Source organism: Kryptolebias marmoratus, linkage group LG3 (genome assembly GCF_001649575.2).
Source record: "Kryptolebias marmoratus isolate JLee-2015 linkage group LG3, ASM164957v2, whole genome shotgun sequence".
NCBI lineage: Eukaryota > Metazoa > Chordata > Actinopteri > Cyprinodontiformes > Rivulidae > Kryptolebias > Kryptolebias marmoratus.
In genome coordinates, this window is record NC_051432.1 from 12,046,718 (window position 1) to 12,064,050 (window position 17,333).

Consider the following 17,333-nt stretch of genomic DNA (forward strand, 5'->3'; position numbering starts at 1 on the left):
GCAAGGAGTGTCTGTCTTCGGTCTTTATCAATTTGAGCGCATCGCTTCCTTTTTTGCTGGGTAGATGAGACGGCCTAAAGGGGGAGGAAAGCAGAGCGGTGAGGAGGAGTGGCCTTCGTGACAGGTAGACACGGGGAGGAGCTGTGTCACCTGTGCAGAGCCGGCAGTCAGGGTACAGTGAATAGTACACCTGTTGCACTTCCCAGGCTCTCTTTCTCCCTCCCTCCCTGTCTCTCCTTTTCTCTCTCCTTCTTCCCTTCTTTTCTCCTTCCCCCAACCTGAGAGCAGAGGAGGACAAGGCAGGCTCGCCATGGATCCCAAGGAGGGCAGTGGGGCCGAGAAGGAAAAGGAGAAGGAGAAGGTGATCAAAAGACGGAACCGTCCCATGTTCATCCGTTACCTGGAGAGGAGGAAGACGGACACCATAGTAGCTGATGACATGGCCAAAGGTGACATCAACTTGGGGACGCTGGTGAGGAGGAGTCAGTCTGACAAGACGGAGTACAGCGCCAAACTTAAAGGTACATCAGCTAATGATCTTCCCAGGTGTCAAAACTATGGCAACAGTTTAAACACACTTGAGCCAACATTTAATTAATTTAAAAAAAAAATTGATCCTAACTTCTTTCCAACACAGTGGGAACTTATAGCCTACCAGTTAGCAGCTGATGGGCTGTAGGTGCCGCGTCTGTGTGTCTGTAGGGGCAAACTTCAACCCTCACACTCTTAATAAGTGTGTGCCACTCTGTACCGGGCACCTGTTGTGTTACTATGTGCTGAGCTGGATACTCCCTCAGGGGACGAAGCCACATATGCAAACTGTGCCCCAAACTCAGGCGCAGAGGAGTGGCGTTGAAAGTGTTCCGGACCAGCGGGTAAACAAGGCGTAGACGGTACAAACGTGTGGGGGGAAAAAAACTCAAGAACATTTTCTTTTTTTTTTTGTGTCATTTTTAAAAGAAAGATGGGGAGAACTAGTCACGCAATTTGTTTTTCTGAGATTTAAACCATAAAAGAAGGAGAAAAAAAAAAGAAACTCACAGAGCAATAAAGAAAGAGCTAATTATAAAGAAGAAAGAGAGAAAAAAAACAATAATTGCTGACACAGTTATTTAATTTTTAACACACATTGATATTGCTGACAAACTGGCTCCACTCGTCCCGTCCTAGAGTGCACCCAGGGACTGGGAATGCTGCACTTCAGGCAAAATTACATCAGCAGTCATCGGTGGGAGAGAGGGTGACTTTCAAAGTATGAAAGCTCCAGGTATGCTGGCGTTCCTGCGCCACCTGTTCCTCCTGCTTCCTCTCGCTGTGAACGACACACATCAGCTGGAATAACTACAGACGTGAGATTCTCTGTGGAGGTGAAGTGTGAGTGCTGAGCGCTGAAGGACCGCGCTGAAAGCTGCTGAAAAAGATGAGACTAAGCTACTAAAAAGGTCAAAGAAGAAGAACAGAGGCTAAAGGCTGAAGGAAGAAAAATGATTGCTAAAAGCATAAAGTAGCAAAAGGCTACCTTAAAGTAGCAAAAGGCTAAATACAAAACTAAAAGAAGCATAACTCTAGTTAAAGCAGCAAAAGGTAATCTAAAAGCTAAAAGTAGCCAAATGGTAGCAAAAAGATAAAAGTATGAAAAAGTAAAAGTAAAAGTAGCAGACATCTAGCTAAAACCTAAAAGCAGCAAAAGGCTGTCTAAAAGCTAAAAAGAGCAAAATGCTGACCAAAAGCTAAAAGTAGCAGAATGGTAGCTAAAAGCTAAAAATAGCTAAATGTAGCTAAAAGCTAAAAGCATCAAGCTAAAAGATAAAAGTTACTGATTGGTAGACAAATGCTAAAAGTAACAAAAAGACAAAAGAAGAACAACTACGCTGAAGCAGACTTTAAAGAGAACAATGTTTTGAAAGAGCTGAAGAGATTTATATTTATAAATATTCTTATGATATGGAAAATATTTGTAAATAAAGTAAAATTTATATATTATTATAAATTATTATTATTTATATTTACACAAGTTACAAAAAATAGCCCCCATGTCCTGAATGGGCGTGAATAATTTGGTTCAGTATACGAATGATTAAAAGTTTAGAATAAAACATACAAAAAAATTTAAAACATAATCAGTAGTGCGAGTGCTTAATCAGCACTCACTTGATGCTCGGTGACACCATGTTTAAAACAAAAATAAAAAACCTCATCCTGTTTGGGTGTTCCAGAGGAAACAGGACCATTTTCGCACACTTGCTTTATCAGCAGCGGCTCTGTTTACCTCTCCTGCTGCACTGCCTGCTTCCCTGCCCTGCCTGCATCACGGCGGGCACGGCGAGTTGTCAGAAACACACACAGCTGTTTTCAGTAAACCGTTCGCCTCCCTCGCTCGGGCTCCGGCCTCTCGCCTGATGAGCAGCGTTACATATTTACCGTGGTATTACCAATGCAAATATTGACACAACGATGACTTCACTGAAAGAGGAAACATATGAGCTGCTGCCCCATACGGCCTGTTCTCATCTGCTCGTCAAACAGGTTTTGTTTTTTTTTCCAAGTCAGAACCATGGCAACAAGACAACAGCTTGTCCAATTATTTACAGCAGCTGAAATATAAAACAGTTCAGACAATCATTTACCAGCATATAAGAGACATATTTATCCACCCCGTCACGCAGGCGACAAGTCTCCTTGTAGTGTTTAATTTGTTTCAAGACATCTCCTTGTTGTTGAACTTTGGACAAAAGATCAGTTTTGAACAATTTTTATCAAATTCTGCCCGCCGCCAAAAGGCAAAAGGTGGGCGGTGAAGTTTTTGCTCAGGTCGGGGTGTGTGCATGTGTCTGCAGCAAAATATCTCATGAACCACAGGACAGATTTTAGCTCTAACTCCGATTTTACAGACGCAGAGCTAAACTTTGGTCTGGTAGTAGCTGAGAGTCGTCCCCAACTTATGCTTCTGAGCACCGACTGGTCAAGTGCGAGCTTTGTTTTAAAGCGTTGTCACTAACTGTCGAGGTCAACGCCCTCTGTCTGTTAGCAAAATATCTCATGACCCACCAGACAGGTTTTAATGAAACTCTCAGAAAGTCGTCGATGGATGTGCAGCTACAAACGATTAACTTTTAGAGTCAATCAAATTCAAGATGGCTGCCACAACTTAACAATCTTAGTATACACAAAAATGGCTACAACTCAATCAGTTGTATAGGTATTGCTCGAAAATTTGATGTGGTAGTAGCTGAGAGTCATTTATGACGCATACTTTGAGCACTAAGAGTTTGGACAGGATGTTGTCGTATTAAGTGAGATTGTGCACCACTATTTAAGTTCATTACAAACATGTTTCCGCAGACTATACAGTTTTTCATTTAAATGCTACCTGTTTCATTAGGAATATTTTAGCAGCATTCTCACAGATGCGTTTCCACTGCTGTGTGCCAAAGACCCCAACGTGTCGTTTTTCCTAACGGTGCTACTCGATACACAATGCTTTGTATTGTCCGCTGGATTCCTTTCACTGGGCTGAACAGTGAAAAGCCTTGTATCCACTTTCATGGGAACTCCAGCGCCGGTATCCACACCGCACCAAACATAACTCTAGTGGAAGAATCCGTCAGGGCCATGTCAGATCTGCTGCTGAGTCTTGGAAGGGAAATAACGTCAGACAGACAAAGAGTACACGAGTAAGGTTTTTCTTTCTCCTCTCACAGGTGGAGATTTAAAAAAAAAGAAAAAGGGTCATTTCACACAATGACAGCCAGTGTTGACACATGACACTGAATGAGATATCTTATTTGTGAGACACTGGTTAGAGATTACTGCACATTTATATGTATATGTTTTGTCATTCACACCAAAAGACGTTATAATTTGTGTTTTCTTTTATTACGTCACCTATCTTCACAGAAAGGTGGGGGTTCACTTGTAGTCATCTTGACATGATGATGCAATTAATTTTTAAAGTTTTATAAAAAACTCTCACTAGACTCAAACTTTATTTCATTATTAAGCAGATACACACTCTCCCAAACACTTGGGTGGTTGCTGCTGTTTCTGTTTGGCTTTAAGGCAGCTCACACTGAGAGCTGGATGAATTAAAGGGAAAAAAACAAAAAACATCAGAGGTTTGCAAGAAAGTCTAATTTATTTGACTGTAAAAACCTTTCGAAAGATTAAAGTGAGATTTTAAATGTTTTGAAGTGGAAAAGTTACGAACATTTAATATCTTACCTGTAACTCGTACCTCAAATATGTTATAGTGTTTAATGCAAATTTTATTTAATTTACCTTTACATTCCTTTCGATTTCACATTACACTGTTATTCACGTAGAACTGTGAGGTTTTCTAGCAAGCGTAAATAACAGTCATATCAGCTACCAATAGCATTTCCTGTCCACTCTGGGGCACTTCCTGATATTAAAGTATTTCTTCCAGTGTAATTGTGTAAAACAAAAGTGACGACAGTGTAAAAGTTTATAAAACAGCAAATCATATGAAAGGCTGAACATTTGAGACTGGAGCTGTTCTAGGTTGGCAGTAATCCACTCTGGTCTTGACCTCCCTCAGACTAGCCATTAGCTCGTCAGTCTGGTCAGAATAAAACTTCATTTGTCCAAACTGATGAGGTTTAAAGCGCCGCCTACAACAGGTAAGACGGTAATTGTTAACAATTTTTCCATAGAACCCATTTTGGATCATTTAAAGGATTCCTTGAAGCGACGTTGAGCTGCACTGAATCTCTTCAAATATGACCTCCAATTATTGTAGAAAAACAGAAAATAATGTGTTTTTCACACAAATTTGTATCTCAGCAATTGGTTGGTGCAACTTGGATGATTTTAAACCGGTCAGAGCGGCGAAGGGGTTTTTGACTGCAGCGAGCAAAGGTATATTTGGACAACCTCTGTCCAAAAGATAAGAATGTGGGTTGAAGGATCGTTTCTTTGACCCCGTCTTGTAGTCTGGGGCACAAGGATTGTTGTTTTGGTCGAACGAAGGTGACAGAATCTCTAAAATACCAGCAAACTCTGGAAGCAAATTATTATATAAGTGCTCTAAAACTGATCTGGAAATCTACGGTGGACTTGATCCAAAGGTATGAACTCAAAATTGAACTTCCCTCTGCACAATTTCTGTTTGAAATTAAACAAAAAATCACCCAAAAACAGATATAAGACATGTAAGCTAGTTTTTAAAAAAATTAAAAAATTCCAATAAATGAGCCTTATTAACTGTGAGACTTCCAGTGAAGGATGATGACTTGCTTTTCTGTTCTTTATCAAAAGAAATTTGACCAGAAACACCTGAACTGCAAACTGTAACATTTGAATAATTACATTAGTGCACGCATAACACTCAAGTTAACGTAACGTATACATTTTAACAAATGTGTTTTCACCAAATCACAGCTTAACAAGCTGAACTCCAGAGGACACATCACAGATTTAACGCACTGTTTTAGGTCTGTCAACGCAAACAAATCCAAAAACTGAGTGGCTCAGTTCTTACACAGATAAGTCAATCACATTCTCGTCACCAAGCATAAAACTGTGATTCATATGAAGATAAAAGGGAAATACACAAATTATAGTCAGTGTATTTCAGCGAATGACTTTTACAATGCTGGAGTTTTAGTTCAAATTAAATAAAAAGAAAAAAAAAAGAGTATTGAGTATTGCTGACGCTATTTTTTACTCCTTCAACTACTCATAATGTAGCAGGAAGAGGGAGATCAGCTCCTCGCGTGTGAACACAAGCTGCTTTGTGCTCACGTTCATCAAAAGACTACTGACTGACCGGAATCACACAAGCCGTCCTGCCGAGCTGCAGCAAAGGGCATCCAGGGGTGTTTTCTACCTTTACAGGATCTGCTCTTCTTTTAGGTTTTTTTAAGGAATTCCTATCACACCCCATCTTAAACTAAGCTCATCTTATGATGAGAAAGGGTGGAGCACTTTGGTTATCCTTAAAAAATAACTTGATGCACAGGATCTGTTGCTTGGAGTGTGTGTTGTGAACGACTGTCAGCTACTACCACACCAAATCTTAGGTCAATATCTGTACCTTTAGGTCAACACCTTAAATGGGGTTGACTCCAAAAGTTCATCAGTTGTAGATGTGCATCCGGGGATTGCTTTCTGAGGGTTTCATTAATACCTGCCCTGTAGCTTGTGAGATATTTTGCTAACATTACATTAAACACTGTTTCATCATCATCATCAAGGAAGTGTGTGGCTGGACAAATGATTGACCAAATCAACACGCCAAAGAAAATGTGATGAAGGTGATTTTTACAAGTTGGGATGAAGGTATACTTTTCCGGTTTGGTTCTTCTGTTTACTGTTGTGCCTATGTGTGTGTGTGTGTATATGTAAAATGTGTGACCGGAGGCAGAAGGAGGGGAATGTTGTTTGCATGTCCATGCGTGACTCTGTGTGTGTGTGTGACTGTGTGTGTGTGTGTGTCCTCTCACAGTGAATCAGTGTGAATGAGTGTCTTTACATTTGTATGTGTGTGTATTGGTGCCCCCTTCTCAAACCCACGCGTACACACACGCACACACAGAGACACACAAAGTCTGAGCAGATGGGATGCCTGAGCACGCCGAAGAATTACATCAGCAGCATGATTAGTTTCATAACCTGACACGAGCCTGGCAGCCTTCTGTCTGCCTGCCTTCACCTCCGTCTCTGCTCTTTATTGCTCTCGCTCTCCCCGCGGAGGAGGAAGCGGTGCTTGGCATCGATTAGGCAGCGAGGAAGCATCCCTCTTCCTTGAACAGACACTCCTGGCTGCCATGCAAAGCACAGAACAGCCTTGGACTGATTAGGCAGCGGAGCATTAAAAAAAAAAAAAAAAGGGGGGGGAAGAGAAGAGCCTGACTGGCATGTTTAAAGAGGCCTTTTGGCACTGGGTTGGAAATAATTAGATCAGGGTGAAATAAGAGTTTTACTCAGATGTCAAGCAGATGGTGGAAAAGATGTTTTTTTTTTTTGCTGCGTTCCACAGAGCAAAGGTGCAGCCTATAGTTTAAATTTAGAACATACACACAGAACGTGCTGTAGTGTATCAGGCCAGGTGCCAGCTATTCATGTGATTAGATCCAACAATTTAGACTCGTTTTCCACTTTTTTTTTTCTTCCCCCTTTAGAAAAACTGATGCCACACAACCTGTCGACCCTCCCCTCCCCGATACTGGACCTGGAAGAGATCAATGCGAGGAAGATGAACCACAGAGCCAAAGTGATAAAGGAGCTTGTGCAGACTGAAAAGGACTACCTCAACGACTTGGAGCTGTGCATCAGAGAGGTGGTTCAGCCGCTACGAAATCTGCAGGTAGATGTTCCTGAGAACGCCTCAGGGGAGGCGCCTGTAGCACCAACGTTCACCTCAAAATAAATCCAGATTTAAATTCCAATGTGAACACTGCATACGCTCATATTCGTCTCTTCTTTGACTAACTTTCTTCCTATTATTAGGCACAGGTTGCTATATGACAACACTGAAATATTAGCCTGCATGATTAAAAAAAGAACAACCCCGACACGTTAAAAATGCAACATATTTGCTCTTAAATCAACCTCACAAGTCAGTTTCTGCCAGATTATTCAAAAACCAAACCAAAACAAACTTTTACATTTGGCCATTTTCTCTTTCACTAGATTAAAAAAAAATCTAAAGTGAATTAAAAGGAATTAATTACACACTGCATCACTTTATATCTTTCAGCTAAAAACTGTAGAAGTAAGCTGAGATACAGAGTCCATTTTGAATCATTTCTTATTAGATGTCCTTGTCTTTTTTCAGGTTGTAGATGTGGATCGCCTTTTCACCAACATGGAGACGTTGTGTGAGGTGTCGGCCGCCCTTCTCCACAGACTGAACGAGGCCATGGCTGAGCCCGACCCAGAAGCAGTTGTCATAGGTTCGGCTGTTTTACTGTCCGACCCACTTTTCTTTTCATTTTTTGTTTTTAATTGTTACTTTCTCTTTAAAGGTAAATAAAAGCCTCTCGTGACTTTTGTTTTTCTTTGAAGGTGACGTATTCATCCAAGCAAAGGCAGCTTTGGAAGACGTGTATAAGATTTACTGTTATCACCACGACGACGCCAACTCGTCGCTCAAATCCTACGAGAAAGAGGAACAAATAAAGCAACATTTCACCACATGTGTGTTAGCTCTGAAGTAAGTTGCACCGCGTTCTTCATTATTTACAACAAGTGAATCAAGAAGTTTAACATTCTCCACTGATCATCTTTCTTGTGGGTGTTTTGTTGCAGAAAAATCTATGACCAAGAGTGAGTACTTTTATTTTCTCTCCATCTTTTATTGGTTTCTTTCATGGATTACCGTTCACTAAACAGAACCCTTTTCTATCACAGAGGAAAGCCCAATCTGTTGGACATGGGCTCCCTGATCATCAAACCCGTCCAGCGGATCATGAAGTACCCGTTGCTGCTCGGAGAACTGTGGCAGGCCACTCCAGAGGACCACCCGGACTATCTGCCACTGCAGGAGGCTCTGACGGCTACAAAGATCATAAACGTGAACATCAACGAGTTCAAAAGACGGAAGGACATCGGTGCGGCTTTATTTACACGATATGCACATCAGTGAGATTTACTGATCAAATGTACACTTTTGGTTGGAGCAAGTGTCTATCTCAAACACGCGGCGGCTTAATTCTTCTTTTTTTGCTGTTTGCGAATCAGTTATGAAGTACAAGAGGACAGAAGATGAAGGAACGCTGAGGGGCAAACTAAATAAGCTTAACATCCACTCCATTCGCAAGAAATCGGACAGGTTTGCTGGTTACCTCAAGATTCTCACTGGAGTCGAACCACAGGTGAAAAATAGCAATAATGGGCAGAACAATATATCAGGTCATCGATCAGTGATCCGACTGATTAAACTCCAGTTTCAGCTGAACTAACCTGAACTGTTTTTTTGTTTCTGAAGGTGAGAGACGAAGTGTTTGACAGAGAGGAGAAACTTTTCAGGAGTTTGGAGAAAGCTGTGAGGCAACTGGCCAAGAATGTCCACTGCTACATGCAGCACGTTCAGGTGAGCTCTGAAAAAAAATGTGGGGGACTTGATTTAAACACATCTGTCAGACGTGATTTTACAGCTTGTTTTTAGCGACGGGAAGGTTTTATTTAAATATATCAAGGTTTAACTCTGAGCCAAAAACCTCAGACTGCTCTCAGTACTTCATTTTTAATTTGTTTTGTGCTGATCTAGCATCAGATGGGTGGTATTCTTCAGCTGTGACCCCTCTTAATTTTGGGGTACCTCAGGGCTCCATTTTAAGCCCCATACACTTCTCGTTTTATATGTCTTCCTCGGGATTCAATGTCAAAAAGCACAATGTTGCCTTTCACTGTTTTGCTGATGACTTTCAGACCTTTTTGCCTGTTCAACAGCTTTACTGCTATTCAGCCTTACTTAATTGTCTTTGACATATATAAAACATGGATAGAGAGAATGCTTCCTTAAAATAAATTAAAAACAATAGTTTTATTTGAACAATCTAAGTTCCTAAATGTAATGACCGCACTACTGGCCCCATTAAACTTAAAATTATTGTCATCCATCTGTTTGACTGGACTGCAGAGTCAAACCATGTCCTATTAACAAATAGGAGCCTAAATTCAAGCAAGTTTATTTACAATTTGTGGTGATGTTCTCTGGGCCAACTTCTCTGCAGGAGATGGTGTCTGTAGCCGTTCAGAATGGGAAGGAAATGGAAAACATCATCAGCGATCCAAGCAGAAACGACCTGAATGGTTCGTCACACAATGGCAATGATCCATACAAGTACTTTGTAAGTAGAAATTTATTTTCACCAGTTTACCTCTGGAACTGTAGGTTATTTTTGCAGTCCAGCCTCCCTGTCTTTCTTTACCTACATGAACCATCTTAATTCTGTGCCTGTCCTTGCTTCGCTCTTCTCTTTTTTCATGGCTTCATATTCACTCTCCGACTGTGAGTCGTCTGTCACTTTGCCGACAGCTACCTGTCTTATTTCCAACATAGTAATCCCTTTCTGCCCCTGGCCCTGTCCTTTAGATTCTGTAGCCCTGCCAGACTCTCCTGTCTTCAGGCTTCCTTTATTTATTACATGCATGTTCTTCTTTATTAACCCTCTCAACTTTAAGATTTGTTTTCTATACAGGCACTGCTAAAACAATGTTAAACAACTTATTTGCATGTTTTATACTTCTTTGAAAATTATTCCTATACGAAACATGCCAACCTTTTTATATCCCTTTGTGTCTTGACTTTCCCCCTGTAGAGAGACAGAATGGAGCGTTTGGTTTTGGCCCCACTATCCTGCCTACAGGGCATGTTCACAGCCCCACAGAAGCTCATCCAGAAGCGCTATGACAAACTGCTGGATTACTGCAGCCGCCTCGAGCGCTCGTCCTCTAATTCATCCTCATCGTCTCCCACGTCTTCCTCCTCTACCCTGGCCTCGGAAGCCCCTCCTGGTCCTGCCAAGAGGGACTATGAAGCTCTAAATGCTTTGTTAGTGGAGGAGTTGCAGAGGTTCAACATGGCGGCTCATGCGATCCTGACTAATTGTTTGGTGTGCTTGGTGGCCCTGCTCAGAGGGCTGATGGGTAATGCGTTGGTTGGTGCTCCATCTGTCCATCAGCTGCCAGTGAGTCTCACACACACAAATTATAGGGTTAATCGTGTGAATGCTGAGTCAGCAAAAAAAACAAAATAAAAATATGTTCTCCATAGAAATACATTGAGATCACTTCCATTTTCTTTCAGAAACATTGTTCTCTTTGAAATCTGCTTCACCAGACCTGCAACTTTTTGCTTTTAGCCAGTCTTTTGCTATTTTTAGCTGTAGTTAGCCTTTTGCTACTTGTAGCTTTTAGTTAGACTTTTATTACTATTAGCTTTAAGCTAAGATTTTTCTATGTTTAGTCTCTAACAAGCCTTTTGCCTCTATTAGCTTTTAGCTAGTTTTAGTTAGCATTTTGCTGCTTTTAGCTGTCCTTTTGCTGCTTGTCGCTACCGTTTTGCTACTCTTAGCTTGTAGCTACATTTTTGTTACTTTTATCTTCTAGTTAGCATTTTGCTACTTCTCTATCTATCTACTATTTCACATTTTACCATTTTTTTAGCTAGTGTTTTGTGACTTTTTGCGACGTGCTAGTGTTCTGCTTCTTTTTAGCTTCACCAATTCAGTTTCAGCGTCTTCATTCAGCACCAAGCGTTTCTCCTTTAGCTTCGAGTTAATCTTTTAAAAGAGAAACTAACCTCTGTGGCGGTCTGCCGTTTCAGCCTCCCCTGTCCAACACTGCTGAGGTGCAGAACAGCATTATGGATGAGCTGAACAGCCTGACGTTTGTCAAGGACAATGCACAGAAGCTGATTGAGAGAAAAGTCAGCTTTGAGAGACAGAAGGACAAGAAAGCAGCAGTAAGATAAAAAAAAAACACTTAAAAAAACATTATTCATCTTTACAGTGCAAATTGTGACCATACAGTGCTTAATGTGCTTCATTTACCATCCACTTCAGTCTGCTGTGACAAACCCTTCAGCTGCACTATGTTGACATATATAAATTAGTTGCTACACAATTTACTAAATACAGACCATGAAGGGGAACTTGCCACATTTGGTGTTTTTCCACTCCATGTTTCAGTACAGTTTGTTCACTGCAGACAGTGCCTCCTCAGTGTGGGCAGGATCAGCTGTTTATTAGCGCACCATGTGTGGAGCTCCTGTGTTTATTTCACTACACTGACCTTGCAGACACTGAGAACAAACTGAAAATAAGGGTAAAAAATGTGAATATTTGAATGACTTTTCAACAAGTGTTTACTATGAAAGCAGTTGTAGACGGTTTGGGGAATTATTGAGCCCAACAGAACTAAAATCTAAGCAGCAGAGAATCAAAGATTTACCTGTAATTTCATATTCGTATTCATGTATTCATACATTTACTGTGAGCAAATGATTGATGTTGTAAACTGAGTGCGGAACTTCAGTATGTGCTATAACTTGAAACAAGTAAGAGCAAACAAACCTAATTTAAACAATAATAGTATGGAATTTAGCTAAACGTAATGGCAAATAGTCAATTTAGACATCATAAAACATAAACCTGAACTTTTATGCATGGTTGTAAATGAAATTTGGCACAGGACAAAGGATTTAAATCAACATAAACAAACATGATTGTTTTTGTCTTATTCTGAGCCACCTTTATTTAGCAAACAGATTTTTTTCTTATTTTAGAATAAAGTGGTATTCCTGGCTGGCAAAACAGAAACTAAACGTGTCGACCTGAAATAAACACCAGACAGTGTGAGAAACAGATGAAGATAATTTAGTTTAGGTAAATGTTCCTTTCTGAACTGTGTCCATCTGTAATCCCCACTGGATGTCCTCACCTTTAGCAGTCCCTCATACACTGATTACTGAAAACACACCTTGGTATTACCCCATACCTGCTTTAAATATTTACACCAACACTCCGTCTTCCAGGTGCCGGAGGTGCAGCATCAGATGGAGGAACAGCGCGCCTGGCTGCTGTCAGAGTATCCTCTGAGCCGGCTCTACAAACTGAAGAGGAAGTGCAACGGCTGCCAGGAGCAGGACCTCAGCCTGCTGGAGGGAGAGCTGGTGGCCCTGTTGGAGGATACAGACCCTTTAGGCAGCAGCAGCCGCTGGCTGGTGGACACTGGAGGTAAGTGTGTGTGTGTGTGTGTGCATGTGTGTTGGTAAAATCCGAGGTGAAACCAGAAACATTTCATGTTCTGTGTAAATGCAGCGTGAATGCTGAGTGCGGAATGACTTCATTGAAATCTGTTGAAGAAGCTAAAGCAATTAACTAAAAGTTAAAATCAGCAAAACAGCAGCTAAAGGCTAAAATTTGCAAAACTATCTGAAAACTAAAATGAGCACAACTGTTGTTAAAAACTACAAAATAACTAAAATTAGTAAAACCATAGCTAAAATAGGCAAAACAGTACATAAAAGCTACAACCTGCAAAGTCCTAGCTAAAAAAAAATATTTCCAAAACTGTGCCTGACGTTAAACTTAGCAAAATTGTAGCTGAAAGCTAAAATTTGCAAACCAGTAAGTAAAAGCTAAAATGAGAAAAAACTGTAGCTGAAGGCTAAACTAAGTGAAGCATAAGAAGCCAAAAGGTAAAGCAAGTCTGCTGAAGTTGATTCCAAAAGGAAAACTGAAGAGATGTCATTTTTATAAAGAAAATGTTTGCAAATAAGTTAAATATTTTGAAAGATATAACAGATACAAATACCAAAAGTCAGAGCACACTATTCCCAGTCAAGCTGGATGTTTTGATAGTCGAATGGTTAATACAGCACAAAGTGTGCAGTCGTAGTTAGACTCCAAAAAATGTACAGAAGAAACTGTAAACATGAGAACAACAGCGTAAACGCTGAGTCAGCGTTCACGCATTAAACGATCAGCCTGGATCACCTGCAGATCTGGTTGCTACAGCTCATATTTCTCTGGGGTGAGGCCTGCCGTTCCTAGATGACCGAGGTGCCGTTCCTACACCAAACTTTCTTTTCTGACAAGTCAGCAGACAGGATGGAGTCCCCAGGGGCTCCCACAGTGTCATGGTTGCCTGCGCCTCTGGAGCCCGTTGCTTCACAACGGGGCCAACTCCACGACTCGCCTCCAGCTCCACTTTTACGTCTCACACAATCAGCTGATGAACCCGGCGCCTTGTTGGAACAAACCACTGAGCGCTGTGATGGTACTCCGTGTACAAAGCCTGTCCCGCTGGGTATTCAGGACCCGGTGTAGGGAGCTTTCTCTTGTGCTCCTCGCTGCTCACTACAATAACAACTTTAGTTTTATGGGAAATATAAAACAAGTCTGAGTAAGTTTCTCGGTACGGAGTACGTTGTTCACAGAGTCGTCTTTTCCTCCGGGAGAATACATTTTCTTCCATATCAACAGTGATACGCTTGCCTCGTCTTTTTAAAACATATTCTTCAGTCACTAAATGCATCTGGATATAATATTATGGAAGCTATCGCTAAAGTAAAGTCTTGCAGTCATGGGTTGACTTTAGTTTTATTCTCTAAAAATGTTGCTCAGTTAATTTTAAGCTGTCAGGAAGTTAATTAGCAAGAGGACAAAAAGTACAACGTGTTTCGTTGCTGCTAAATCAACTTTACTTAAGTTAACTTATAGGGATCCTCTAGATCTTTTGAAGATATGCACAGTTAATATCTTACCTGCTACGACATCAGTTGAACTGGACAGATGAGCTAACCGTTAGTCCAAGACCAAAGTGGATCACTGCTGTCTTAAAACAACTCCCGTCTCAAAGATTTCCTAACAATTCATGTGATCGCAATTTTAAAACCCCTCACATCGCAGTCAGTTTCTCTTTACATGGTTATTCCAGCAGAAATACTACGATACTCCTGTCAGAAGTACCCCGAGTTCCACTGGAAGTGCTAGTGCTAAAAGAACTCTTTGTAAATAACTACTGATTTAAACTTAGTGACTCAAAACTGTTGTCTTCAGTAAATCTGAGTCCTCTTTTAATGACACCCAGGCTTTGTCACACATCTTAGAGATCACTGCACATACCAGGGGTGTCTAATCCTGGTCCTTGTAGGCCACGACCCTGCATGTTTTAGGTGTTTCTCTGCTTTGATGGCTGATTTGATTGGCTGAGTGACTAACAGGCTTTTGCAGAGCTTGAAGGCCTGCTGAAGAGCAGGGAAACAATTAAAACATGCAGGATAATGGCCCAACAGGACCAGGGTTAGACACTACCGGCTTAAAGACTAATGTAATAAGAGCTGCTTTATCAAGCACTCTCAAGATTATACTCGTTTCTGAAAAAGGACTTGATCTACATTTCAGATTTCAGAGTGTTTGTTGAAACCAGAATCAAGTGTTGAATCAGTCGGCATGACAAGACACTAAAATCCCATACATTTGGATTAGAATGTAGATAAAGTCTAAACAATGCATGATAAAGATGTCGTTCCCTCTGCTAGGAGCCCAAGGCTACGTCTACTCCACGTTCCTGAAGCAGTACAACCCCCTGAGAGACTCCCAGAGGTCGGGCCAGAAGGCCAAGGAGCAGCAGCAGCAGCCATCGCCTGCCTTGGCCGATGAGGACTTCGATGACCTCAGCCTGTTCGTGTCAGGAAGCAGCAGCAGCAGCCTGCGCAGCATCAACCTCAGCGCCGCCGACAGCAGCTCGACCATCTCCAGCCTGCAGCTGGAGCTGGAGAGCGGGGAGGAGCTGGTGGACGCAGTGGACACAGAAGCTCAGCAGGTGTGTGTGTGTGCTGTAACTTAGTAGATACCATCAAACGATTGCCAAGATAACCGATAGAAAGGTTGCGTTTTTGTTCATGTAGAAAGCTGGTAAACAGTGCCACCTCCTGGATTCACAGGACGGTGCAGCACCTGAAGAGTTCAAGCCAGAGTGAAACTGACAAATTAATACCTGTAACCCAGGGGTGTCAAACTCCAGGCCTTGAGGGCCGCTGTGCTGGAGGTTTTAGGTTTTTCTGCTCCAACACACCTGATTCAAATGGTTTAATCACCTCCTCACCAAATCATCAAGTTCTCCAGGAGCATGGCCACAAGTCATCCATTTAAAGCAGGTGTTTTAAAGCAAGAACACGTCTAAAACATGCAGGAGAGCGGGCCCAGAGGAATGGAGTTTGACACCTGTGCAATCTTTTTGCTCCTGTCTGAATTCTGTCTCATTTTCCGCAGTTTTATGCCGTGTATGCATTTCAAGCCCGCTGTGACCAGGAGCTGTCCCTGCAGGAGTACCAGCACGTCCGCATCCTGCAGTTCTGTGACTTGGGGGGCAACAAGGAGTGGTGGCTGGCTGAGGCCAACGGACACAAAGGATACGTCCCCGCCAACTACCTCGGCAGAATGTCCTACGCATGAACCAAGGATGTCTTGTTTTATTTATTTATTTATTTTATCCCGTTTTAGTTAAAAAAAAAAAAATCTGAAATTTCAAAGAGCAAAACAAAACAAAAAAAAGTTCATTTTGAATTTGGAGACCAACAAAATGTTTTTACAAAAGCAGCTACAGGAGCAAGTTTACGACTGCGAAGCATCATTTCTTTCATTTAAACAACTTGTTTTTTTATAAAGATCTGAGTTGTAGAGAAGGTCAGGATTGTGGGGTCAGTGTAGCAACAGGCTTTGAAGTTTGGCATTTTCTGGTCGGCTGTTCCTCCAAAAGCTGCTCAGTTTGTTCAGAACACGTGATTTTTTTTTCCTCATTTCTGTAAGTTATACGTGGAAAGTGCACTAATGCACTCTCACGCCATCGCAAACTTGCACACTGACACCAAGCTAAACCGCCACCGTCTATAACCTGGAATATGCAAATCTGAAGATTGCTAAAAGGAGAATTTAAATTTGTTACTGTTTAGCCCACAAGATACTTATTCAGTGCCACAACCCATGTTACCTAAGGTCAGGTCAACATTTTAAATGATACTTTTTAAATTATATTATACAGATTTGTTGCCATTTTTACACAGAAATACATGATTTTTAGATTTAAAGCTATTTGTTTTGTGCAGGGAGGTCAGCAACTTCTCAGAATTGTTACTTCTGGACCACTCATTTTTTATAAATCTTCTTATAGACGATGTTAAATCTATTATGAAGCATTTCAACAATAGCTTAAGCCTTAATTTTCTTTATTTTTGCTCCTATTTCAACATATTGAAACATATTGTTGGTCTCTAATTTAAAATGAGCGAAAACAGTACATGAAAAAAAAGAACATCTCTTGGAATATTTCTTAGGTACTCTTTGCACCATGTTGAATAAAATATTGAAGTTTGGGTAATTGAAAAATGATTTCTTCTTGAAGATTGATTTTATTGTGCCCACTTTTGTTAAAACATGTTGAATGTCTGCTTTGTAACTTTTGCACTTTGTAAACATTATCACCCGTCTCATATTGATCTTAAATTTGAATCGTTGTTATAAAAAAAAAATTGCTTACCAAAGGTATTTAACCTATGAATTGGTTTGAATGTAAGTGAATGAATATGGATAATCAGATGAAACCACGGTGGCCTAATCTGAGCACTTTTTGTATTTCAGTGTTGTTTATATCGATGAAGTAATACGATCATGAAGTAAATTTAACATGTGAAGTGGTTTTTGGAGAATCTATATATGTGACATGATTTATGAAGTATATTTTAAATGATTTATGAATAAAATTATCTGTCCATTTTCTATCTATACAAAATAAATAAATATATATATATTAGTTATGTTATAATATCATACTTCTGCGATTCTAATTATTGCTTGCCTTTT

The 17,333-nt window shown here is 40.8% G+C and overlaps 1 protein-coding gene across 2 annotated transcripts; it reads left to right on the forward strand.

Annotated features, from left to right (window-relative positions):
- The first annotated feature begins 138 nt into the window (after window positions 1-138).
- arhgef38 (Rho guanine nucleotide exchange factor (GEF) 38) lies at window positions 139-17,300 on the forward strand. 2 transcript variants are annotated; one of them, XM_017410236.3, is made up of 14 exons: window positions 143-521; window positions 7,143-7,327; window positions 7,799-7,916; window positions 8,029-8,176; window positions 8,272-8,289; window positions 8,374-8,573; window positions 8,704-8,837; window positions 8,951-9,055; window positions 9,699-9,815; window positions 10,287-10,655; window positions 11,294-11,431; window positions 12,503-12,704; window positions 15,014-15,297; window positions 15,747-17,300. In XM_017410236.3, the coding sequence occupies exons 1-14, from the start codon at window positions 311-313 to the stop codon at window positions 15,927-15,929; spliced, it is 2,412 nt and encodes an 803-aa protein (XP_017265725.1). In that variant the 5' UTR covers window positions 143-310; the 3' UTR covers window positions 15,930-17,300. The 2 variants fall into 2 exon arrangements, with proteins under 2 accessions (XP_017265900.1, XP_017265725.1); XM_017410411.3 differs by lacking the exons at window positions 8,272-8,289; window positions 8,374-8,573; window positions 8,704-8,837; ... (5 more) ...; window positions 15,014-15,297; window positions 15,747-17,300 and having other exon boundaries at window positions 139-521; window positions 8,029-8,180.
- The last annotated feature ends 33 nt before the right edge of the window (window positions 17,301-17,333 follow it).